Source organism: Bufo gargarizans, chromosome 5 (assembly GCF_014858855.1).
Source record: "Bufo gargarizans isolate SCDJY-AF-19 chromosome 5, ASM1485885v1, whole genome shotgun sequence".
NCBI lineage: Eukaryota > Metazoa > Chordata > Amphibia > Anura > Bufonidae > Bufo > Bufo gargarizans.
In genome coordinates this window covers 19,825,645-19,836,795 of record NC_058084.1, presented here as the reverse complement: position 1 = coordinate 19,836,795, position 11,151 = coordinate 19,825,645, and the positions used below count along the sequence as shown (strand labels likewise).

At 45.0% G+C, this 11,151-nt stretch overlaps 1 protein-coding gene across 1 annotated transcript; it reads right to left on the bottom strand.

Moving 5' to 3' along the window:
• Positions 1 to 8,259: 8,259 nt before the first annotated feature.
• Positions 8,260 to 10,935, bottom strand: LOC122939279 (lymphocyte antigen 6E-like). The gene is made up of 3 exons (XM_044295351.1): positions 10,851 to 10,935; positions 8,687 to 8,806; positions 8,260 to 8,468 (listed from the first exon to the last, which is right to left on the bottom strand). The coding sequence occupies exons 1-3, from the start codon at positions 10,933 to 10,935 to the stop codon at positions 8,260 to 8,262; spliced, it is 414 nt and encodes a 137-aa protein (XP_044151286.1).
• Positions 10,936 to 11,151: the final 216 nt, after the last annotated feature.

Genomic DNA, 11,151 nt, shown 5'->3' with positions numbered 1-11,151 from the left:
ATTTTCTTTGCAGGCTGTGACTGGGGAAAAAGCTTCCCCTGTTGGTAAAAATGTAAAAAATGTGACAGTGCTACAAAGTGTACCACACGTATCAGGTGGGGATAAGCAGTCTGCCCGGTGTTCTATGGGTAATAAGGAAAAGGCCCAGGTGGGAATGAGCTCATCAATGCCCCTAGCGGTCAGGATAACTAATGACACGAGCGGTGTGCATGACGTATATGCTGTGACTGATAGCGATTCGGAGAGTGAGCCTACCATGTCAAAATCCTGCAAAATAAATGGGGTTACTAATAGCGACCAGAGGATTGTTATATCTGACAAGACGAGAGTTAAGGGGGGGGTAACGTCAGCCTAGTGTCTCAGGCCCAGATCCAGACAGTTATAGTTGACCTGGCAGGTCAGTACAGCTGCAAACTTAAAGATGGTTCCGCTCGCTCCGCCTCGTCCCTGGATGCATTAGAGAAGGGACTAGCGGTCTTCACAGAGCCACTGAAGAAGGCTATAGAAGGGTCAAAGGAGGAGACCCAGAAAGAGACGAGTGAATTGAATGGTCTACTGCCTAATGTCCAGGAGAAGAGTAAAAACTCCAAAAAGACACCAAAGACTACAGTAGACACAGACAAAGTGCTTAAAGGGACCGTGGGTGGTACCCCCACAGGGTGTCCAAAAGATAAGGTGGGTACTCCTAAGTCTGCTGCAACAGAGCAGAGCAAGGAGCAGCTGGAACAGGAGGCCAAAGATTGGGGCACTTCCAGCAAGCTGGTGCGAAAATCTGAGAAGAAACAGAAGAAGTTTGACCGGCTCCTGGCTGAAGAGAAATACATCTCGGCCCGATATGCCGAAGAACATGACCAAGCGGAGGCTGATGCTTGGGAAAAGGAGACCAAGGTCCTCTCTCTGGTTAGGGCCCTTGAAGAAGCGCTTGAGACTTGAGATAAATTAGAAAGGCTGAACAAGCAACTTAGAGCAGAGATGGAGGATCTCGTGAGCTCAAAGGATGACGGCGGGAAGAAAGTCTGTAAGTTGGAGATGTCTAAGCGTGCTCTGGAGCAGCGGGTCGAAGAAATGAGGACTAAGTTTGAAGAGTTAGAGGCAAGAGCTTCTCAAGGTTGGCTCAATCAAAGGAAAATGAGAAACCTGAAGAGGAGAATCCTCTGAAAGATGCCAAGAAGTCTAAGCCAAAGCTTGTTGTTATCCCCCACAATAGCTACAGTGCCAATTTTTTTTCCCATCATTTACAATACTTTTTTTTATAGAGGGTGTCTGCAGTGACTTGTGACATCTGTCCAATACCTTCTGTGTGTCTGGGCCAGAGATTGGAGAAATATAAGTGAAAATTACTATATTTTGTCCATCATTTTCAATACTTTTTTCTATAGAGGGTGTCTGCAGTGACTTATGACATCTGTCCAATACCTTCTGTGTGTCAGGGCCAGAGATTGGAGAAATATAAGTGAAAATGACTATATTTTTTTCTTCCTTTTCAATACTTTTTCTATAGAGGGTGTCTGCAGTGACTTGTGACATCTGTCCAATACCTTCTGTGTGTCAGGGCCAGAGATTGGAAAAATATAAGTGAAAATTAATATAATTTTTAGTGTTTAATGAGTTGGATGATGATGAGACACAGTTGCCAATGTGAGTCAACCACAATTACTGTCTCAAGAGGTTAATGAAGAGGATGAGACACAGTTGTCAATCACTGAGGTTGTGGTTAGGTCAACAAATCAAGAGGATGATCAGAGTGAGGAAGTGGAAGAGGAGGTGGTGGACGATGATGTCACTGACCCAACCTGGGAAGGTGGAAAGCCGAGCAAGGACAGCAGTACAGAGGGGAAGGATCTGCAGCACCGCAACAGGCTGGAAGAGGCAGTGGGGTGGCAAAAGGGAGATGGCGGGCCACACCAAACAGGCCCACAACTGTTCCACGGAGCACCCCCTTGTGTAAATATCCCTTGCCAAGGGGTAGGTGTTCTGATGACGACAGCGAAGTCTTGCCTGTTGGTACTCTGGCACACATGGCTGACTTCATGTTAGGCTGCCTTTCCTGCTACCCGTACTTCCTTGGCCAACCGAGGAGGGGAGACAAGGGGAACACACAGCAGTTCCAACAGAGGCAAGGCAACACTCTCCAAAGCCTGGGACAGTTTCATGACACCCCGCCAGCACCCTGACCCTGACCCCTTCAGAGAGAGTTCAGAGAAGAGCTACTAAACTGGTACATGGATTGCAGGATAAAACTTACCAGGAAAGATTAAAGGACCTTAACATGTATAGCTTGAAAGAAAGACGAGACAGAGGGGAGATGAGAGAAACTGCTAAATACATAAATGGAATCAACAAGGTAAAAGAGGAGAGAATATTTAAAAGAAGAAAAACTGCTACAAGAGGACATAGTTTTAAATTAGAGGGGCAAAGGTTTTCAAGTAATATCAGGAAGTATTACTTTACTGAGAGAGTAGTGGATGCATGGAATAGCCTTCCTGCAGAAGTGGTAGCTGCAAATACAGTGGAGGAGTTTAAGCATGCATGGGATAGGCATAAGGCCATCCTTCATATAAGATAGGGCCAGGGGCTATTCATAGTATTCAGTATATTGGGCAGACTAGATGGTCCAAATGGTTCTTATCTGCCGACACATTCTATGTTTCTATGTTTAACATAGTTCCAAGCAGCGACCAGCGAGTCGAAGATGAATCCATACATCCTCCCCATGCTGTTACAGAACCATTTTGGTGGTGTTACCAACAATTTCTGACATTTTCTTATGAACCAGGCACCCTCCCCTCTTCAGAGCAGGGGTACCTGGTTTAATGCTCGGGTTCTCCCATTGACTTCCATTATACTCGGGTGCTCGGTCGAATATCATGATGTGTTCAGCCAGAGCACTATGGTGTTCGATCAACACTAGTGCTCACAGGTCACAAAAACATGGCTTACCTGGAATCGGCTAAGTGACTAAACCCGAGAAAAGCCAGATGGTCTTTGTTTTTCATCAGATTTAATTTCATTGTCCCTTATCGTCCTGGGGTTAAGAACGTCAAGGCAGATGCCTTGTCACGTAGTTTTCCTGGAGGTGATGATTTTGAAAATCCAAGTCTGATACTGTCGGAAGGGGTGGTGATATTCGCTCTTTACCATAACCTAGAGGTGAAGGTGTTAGAGGCTCAGGGAGAAGCACTGGATTCTTGTCTCTCTGAGAAATTGTTTGTTCCATCTGACTTGCGTCAAAAGGTGTTTGGGGAACATCACTGTACGGTTCTTAAGGGACACCCTGGGAGCAGATCCTGCTGACCTAATTTCTTGTAGATTCTGGTGGCCGGGGTTGCGTAAGTGTGTTGAGTACTATGTGTCAGCCTGTAGCACTAAGGTGACACATACTTGGCCTTCCGGATCTCTACTTCCGTTGCCCATCCCGTCCAGACCATAGACTCATTTATCCATGGTTTTTATCACTGATCTACCAAATTCTTCAGGAAAGACAGTTATTTTGGTGGCAATTGATCGCTTTAGTAAGATGGCGCACTTTATAGCATTACCGGGCCTACCTAATGCTAAAACTCTTGCACAAGTGTTTGTTGATAACATTGTGAAACTCCATGGCATTCCCTCTGACGTGGTCTCGGATCGTGGGACTCAGTTTGTTTCCAGAATCTGGAAGGCGTTCTGTACTCATCTGGGGGTAAAATTGTCCTTTTCTTTGTCTTTTCATCCTCAGTCGAACGGACAGACGGAGCGCACTAATCAGAGTCTGGAGACTTACATGAGATGTTTTGTTTCTGAGAACCAGGAGAAGTTGTCTTCATTTTTATCTCTAGCAGAGTTTGCCATAAACAATCGTATTCAGGAGTCCACTGATAAATTGCCGTTTTTTGTGGCATATGGGTTTCACTCGCAGTTTGGCACATTTTCTGGTTCTGATACTTCTGGTATTCCTGAGGAGGAACATTTTTCATCATCATTGTCATCTATATGGCGGGATATTCAAAATAACTTGAGGAATATGGTTAACAAGTATAAACGTATGAATGATCTGGACCTAAGAGTGGGTGATTCTGTGTGGCTGTCCACAAGAAATATTAAGTTGAAGGTACCTTCTTGGAAGTTAGGTCCAAGGTTTATTGGTCCATATAAGATCACTGCTATTATTAATCGTCTTGAACATTCTCAGGTTCTAAGGATTTATAATGTGTTTCATAAGTCTTTGTTGAAGAGATATGTTTAACCTTTGGAACCGTCTTCCTTGCCACCCGCTCCTGACATGGTGGACGGTAGTTTGGAATTTCAGATTGTCAAGATAATTAACTCTCGAGTTCGCCGTAGATCTCTTCAGTATCTTGTGCACTGGAAAGGTTATGGACCAGAAGAGAGGATGTGGGTACCGGCATTCGACTTAAATGCCAGTCATTTGGTGAAAGCTTTTCACAGGTCACACCTGGATAAGGTTGGTCCTGGGTGCCCGGAGGTCACCCGTAAAAGGGAGGGTACTGTCATGGACGTTCCTGTGACAGGTGCCAGGAGATCAGTGAGACTGGCAACACATGGTTTGATCTGACAGGTTACTTGTAGATCAATTCGGGTCTGTGTTGTTTCTGGTGATGGCCACACCCCTTGCCTCAGGTGTTGCTTATGTGGTCATTTATCCTTCCCTATTTATTGTGGCTTCTCCCACCATTCTGTGCACTAGTTTATAGCTTCAGTCTGGTTTTGGATTGCTGGTGTTTGGATCTCGGCTGAGTTCCTGTGCTTGCATTGCTATTTGAAGTTAAGTGTCTTCTTCCCCTTTTGTTTATTGTTTGGGTTATCTTGTTTTGCTTTTTTCCCAGTCATTTGTGTTAAAAAAGTATTTATTAGTCTACGCGTTTCGAGGGAATTGGACCCTCTTCTTCAGGACAATCAGTGATACAATACAAAACAGTTTGAATTTATTTATACACTTGTTTTTGGCGCCTTACCGCGATTTTAGGGGGCCTGGCTATGGGCGGGATTAGTATAAATAGACATGAGTTAGAATAATCAATCTTCTGTCAGTATTGGTAAAAACAGGATTGGGTACACTTCACACAGATGTCCGGTGGTCACTGGGGAGGAAGATATGCACCGATAGTAATTATGAACAAAGAACGGCGAAGAGCGGTCATACTTCAGGACGGGTTGCTATGTCCCGCCCACCTTTGTGACGTAACACTAAAGGGGTGGCTAAGTTTTGCTCGGTAGATGGAGCGCTGGGAAGCGCTAGGCTGAACAGAGTGGCAGGACACGCCCCCCTCCCCTGACACGTAAGCTGGTGGGGCGGGCCCACGGGGATGCCGTTTGGTCCTGTATGATAGTCAATGAAGCGCTGAGAAGAGCTGAGCTGTCCGGAGTGGTGGGGAAGACCATCTCACCTCCTGACATGTGAGTTAGTGGGACGGGCCCAAAGGATGCTTGATGAGTGCTATATGGCAATGAAGAGATAACAGGGAAGAGAAAGGGGAGGGGGAAGTGAGGGGAATGATGCTGCGCTCACAATCGCTTTGGAGTATAAGTCTGTTTGGAGTGAGCGTTAGGCAAAAAACTGTATAGCAGAAACAATAGTGTGCATAAGACACACGATTTTTGGTAAAAAAAAGGGGGGGGGGGGGAGCCAGAGGGATATCCTGGCAAACGGACATCATGTCTAAAAAATAATAATCTATAAAATACACACAATAAAAAGAAAAACAAACCAGGGAAATAAAATGTAAATAAAGGTACTAGCATAAAAAGTGTATATAATATATAAAATATAGGGCATAGGCAGTGGCATTGAGACCATGGGGTGTTAGCGTATCGAGTTGGTATATACAGAAGACCTCTCGTTTCTGTAAAATGTCAAACCGATTAAATGGGTTTTCAGGTATATGTTCTATTGGAGTGATTTTTATTGGGTGTTTTTGTTTTTCTGTGGTTGTCGCACAGTGTCTTGACAAACTGTGTTTCTGATATAAGCGTCGTATATTATGTCTATGTTGATTCAATCGACAGTGTAGCTCCTGTGTCATGCACCCCACATACTGCAGGCCGCAACTACACTCAATTAGGTATATAACGTAGGAAGACTGGCACGTCATATGTTGTTTTATGGGGAAGGATGTTTTATTGTGGTTTGACATGAATGTGGCTTGATTATGGGTAATTGTTTTACAGCAAAGGCATCGCTTGGACCGGTATTTGTAGCTGCCCGCATTCTGGTAAGCGCATTACTTTGACATTATTTTAATTATTCTATACTGTACTACACATTTGGCGCTGCCTTCTCTCTTCTCCCCTCCCCTCTAAGCTGCAGCAGTGGTAACACTACTCTGGGGTGTTACACACCATGTAAAAGGAACCGTAAAACCAATAGCGGAATTGCGTAGTTTTTTTTCACAGTTACCCACAAAATGTTTTAATAGTTATAAAATTCGCCTGATGTACACCAAAATGGCGCCATTAAAAAATACAACTGGCCCCACATAAAACAAGTCACGGTGCAGTTATGTTGACGGAAAAATAAAAAAGTTATGACTTTTAAAATGTGGAGATGAAAAAATACTTCAGAGCCTTTAAGAGGTAGTGCGCTTCCCATTCATTTTACATAGTAACATAGTGCATAAGGCCGAAAAAAGACATTTGTCCATCCAGTTCGGCCTGTCCTCCTGCAAGTTGATCCAGAGGAAGGCAAAAAACCCTGTGAGGTAGAAGCCAATTTTCCTCACTTTAGGGGAATAAAAAATTCCTTCCCGACTCCACTCAACGACCCCTCTCTAGTAGCTATAGCCTGTAATATTATTACGCTCCAGAAATATATCCAGGCCCCTCCTGAATTCCTTTATTGTACTCACCATCACCACCTCCTCAGGCAGAGAGCTCCATAGTCTCACTGCTCTTACCGTAAAGAGTCCTCTTCTATGTTTGTGTACAAACCTTCTTTCCTCCAGACGCAGAGGATGTCCCCTCGTCACAGTCACAGTCCTGGGGATATATAGATGATGGGAGTGATCTCTGTACTGACCCCTGATATATTTATACATAGTAATTAGATCTCCTCTCAGTCGTCTTTTTTCTAAAGTGAATAAACCTAATGTTGATAATCTTTCAGGGTACTGTAGTTGCCCCATTCCAGTTATTACTTTAGTTGCCCTCCTCTGGACCCTCTCCAGCTCTGCTATGTCTGCCTTGTTCACAGGAGCCCAGAACTGTACACAGTCCTCCATGTGTGGTCTGACTAGCGATGTGTAAAGTGTTAGGACTATGTTCTGACAATGGTTTTTGCAGCTTAGTTTGCTGTTTATTAAAGTTCCTAGGTCCTTTTCCATGTCAGTGTTACCGAGTGTTTTACCATTTAGTATGTACGGGTGACTTGCATTATTCCTTCCCATGTGCATAACTTTACATTTGTCAGTGTTAAACCTCATCTGCCACTTATCTGCCCAAGCCTCCAATCTATCCAGATCCCTCTGTAGTAGTATTCTGTCCTCTGTAGTATATATGCAGTATACTGTCCTCTGTAGTATATATGCAGTATACTGTCCTCTGTAGTATATATACAGTATACTGTCCTCTGTAGTATATATACAGTATACTGTCCTCTGTAGTATATATACAGTATACTGTCCTCTGTAGTATATATACAGTATACTGTCCTCTGTAGTATATATACAGTATACTGTCCTCTTCAGTGTCAATTACTTTACACAGTTTAGTGTAATCTGCAAATAATTTTATTTTACTATACAAGCCTTCTACAAGATCATTAATAAATATATTGAAGAGAATAGGGACCAATACTGACCCCTGAGGTACCCCACTAGTGACAGTTTTTAATGGGACTTCCGAAAATGGCTGAGCTGCTCTGCTATTTTTGTCAGTCCTAAAGAAATGAATGAAGGGTGGCTGTGGATGCATAGTGCGCTCTTCTGCACTTTGTGGGCTTCGTTCAAAGGATAGGTGCAGGTCCTACCCTAGCGATATGCCCCCAATGTCCAAGATGAGATTATTCCTTTAAGGGAGTTCGCCAAGCTACAGATACTGATGACCTATCCTCAATATCAGATTGTTGGGGTCTAACACTGCACCCCCCCACTGATAAGTGATTTGGAAAATATACAGTGTATAGAGTTGGAGGCAGACAGCGCCATCCACGGTGCAGTGGCCGTGCCCGGTACTGCAGCTACTATCAAGTGAGGTCTTATAATAGAAGAATAATGACTCGTTGGCCCCTGAAGTCACAATCTCTTTATTTCTATACATCTGAGGTTACAGGACTGAGCTCTTCAGGATTGTCAGGATGGATCCCAGCGCCAGGATGATGGCGGCATAGCTGGACTGGATGCTGGTGCTGCCGCTGTAGTTACACAGGTCGGTGGAGCAGCAGGTGGCAGTGGCGGTGACACCAGCTATGGTAGTGGTAAGAGGAGTGCAGGACACTGCACACTCCTTAATGATGGCGGTGGCCGAGACCCCACCTGCAGTGGAGAAAACAGAAATGTCATAATCTGACCGGCACTAGTCATGTGACCCTACAGTGCTGTTATTAAAAGAGGCGGATCTGTAACTACTTGTCGTTACCAAGATTGCATGATGTGATTAAATATGTTCAGTCAATGGAGTTGGAAGCCTGATCCTAGCTGAATGAGGGCCACTCAGGGGCCCCATAGTGACAAACCTGAGATTCTGAACTCACCAGCTGAGCCGGATGCCACTGTTGTCAGACAGGACGTTGCGTTACTTGGGCAGGTTGTCGCCGTCAGGCATTTGGAGTTGCTAGATTGTACCTCACAGGTGTAACATTGTAGACTGTAAGCTGCGGGCAAGAGGAGAGAGGATACAGATTACATGCAAATGAGTATCTAAGTGCTGAGCTGTGTATCTAATCCTATCCTGTGTGATACTGTCTGCTGAGCTGTGTATCTAATCCTACCATGTGTGATACTGTCTGCTGAGCTGTGTATCTAATCCTATCCTGTGTGATACAGTCTGCTGAGCTGTGTATCTAATCCTATCCTGTGTGATACTGTCTGCTGAGCTGTGTATCTAATCCTACCATGTGTGATACTGTCTGCTGAGCTGTGTATCTAATCCTATCATGTGTGATACTGTCTGCTGAGCTGTGTATCTAATCCTATCATGTGTGATACTGTCTGCTGAGCTGTGTATCTAATCCTATCCTGTGTGATACTGTCTGCTGAGCTGTGTATCTAATCCTATCCTGTGTGATACTGTCTGCTGAGCTGTGTATCTAATCCTATCATGTGTGATACTGTCTGCTGAGCTGTGTATCTAATCCTATCATGTGTGATACTGTCTGCTGAGATGTGTATCTAATCCTATCCTGTGTGATACTGCCTGCTGAGCTGTGTATCTAATCCTATCCTGTGTGATACTGTCTGCTGAGCTGTGTATCTAATCCTATCCTGTGTGATACTGTCTGCTGAGCAGTGTATCTAATCCTATCCTGTGTGATACTCTCTGCTGAGCTGTGTATCTAATCCTGTCCTGTGTGATACTGTCTGCTGAGCTGTGTATCTAATCCTATCCTGTGTGATACTATCTGCTGAGCTGTGTATCTAATCCTATCCTGTGTGATACTGTCTGCTGAGCTGTGTATCTAATCCTATCCTGTGTGATACTGTCTGCTGAGTTGTGTATCTAATCCTATCATGTATGATACTGTCTGCTGAGCTGTGTATCTAATCCTATCCTGTGTGATACTGTCTGCTGAGTTGTGTATCTAATCCTATCCTGTGTGATACTGTCTGCTAAGCTGTGTATCTAATCCTATCCTGTGTGATACTGTCTGCTGAGCTGTGTATCTAATCATATCCTGTGTGATACTGTCTGCTGAGCTGTGTATCTAATCCTATCCTGTGTGATACTGTATGCTGAGCAGTGTATCTAATCCTATCCTGTGTGATACTGCCTGCTGAGCTGTGTATCTAATCCTGTCCTGTGTGCTACTGTCTGCTGAGCTGTGTATCTAATCCTATTCTGTGTGATACTGTCTGCTGAGCTGTGTATCTAATCCTGTCCTGTGTGATACAGTCTGCTGAGCTGTGTATCTAATCCTATCATGTGTGATACTGTCTGCTGAGCTGTTTATCTAATCCTATTATGTGTGATACTGTCTGCCGAGCTGTGTATCCAGTCCTATCATGTGTGATACTGTCTGCTGAGCTGTGTATCTAATCCTATCATGTGTGATACTGTCTGCCGAGCTGTGTATCCAGTCCTATCATGTGTGATACTGTCTGCTGAGCTGTGTATCTAATCCTATCATGTGTGATACTGACTGCTGAGCTGTGTATCTAATCCTCTCCTGTGTGATACTGTCTGCTGAGCTGTGTATCTAATCCTATCATGTGTGATACTGTCTGCTGAGCTGTGTATCTAATCCTATCATGTGTGATACTGACTGCTGAGCTGTGTATCTAATCCTCTCCTGTGAGGTGAGCAGACATGTGGTGGAGGAGCTCCTGACTTCTAGGATAGTGAGACGGAACCTGCCTTTCATCCCTGCCCAGGATCTTCTCTTGTCTCTGGATAGAGCAAATCTTGGAGGGTCCTACCCCCTGTAGTAAGCCGACGTGATGTAGGAGATTGTCCCAACTGTCCGAGACTGTTAAACCAGCCTCAGGGGTGAGACGATCAGCTCAGGGTCGCAGTGATGTGGTCTTGGCCCCCCCTGAGGTTGGGGCTAGGGTTAAGGCTGCAAAAGCCTCCCAGACAAGAACTCAGAAAATCGCATATTGTGGCCCCTCCGGAGCAGGCCCAGCAGCATCAAGGGCCCAGCAGAACCACAGATAGGTGAAGGCGTTGGGGCTGCTGAGAGCTGGAGGATCAACATCTACCTTCAGCTCTCTTATAGCAGCCCGGCTCCAGGAGTGCCAGGAGGCTGGAAGATCCCTGCGGTGGCTCCGGGGGGGAGCTTAACATGATGAGGGTCCAAGTCGCAGCCTGCTATTGGCTGCCCCTCATCACCGGATGTTTTCATCTGGCGATGGGGAGATGCAGAGGGGTCCGTGCAGGGATCAAGAGCGACACGGGTTTTGGGGAGCAAGGTAAGTACTATCTGTGTGAGGGGCCCAGGCATATGGGGGGCATTATAGGTCTTGGATAGCCCCTTTAAGGCTGGGAAAAGGAGTAAGCAGA

Coding starts and splice junctions, on each gene's coding strand:
- LOC122939279 (XM_044295351.1), bottom strand. CDS start 10,935: ATGTTAAGCTCCCCCCCGGAGCCACCGCAGGGATCTTCCAGCCTCCTG. Junction 8,807..10,850: donor CTGCTATAAGAGAGCTGAAG/GTAGATGTTGAT, acceptor TCTTGCCCGCAG/CTTACAGTCTACAATGTTAC. Junction 8,469..8,686: donor AGTGGCATCCGGCTCAGCTG/GTGAGTTCAGAA, acceptor TCTCCACTGCAG/GTGGGGTCTCGGCCACCGCC.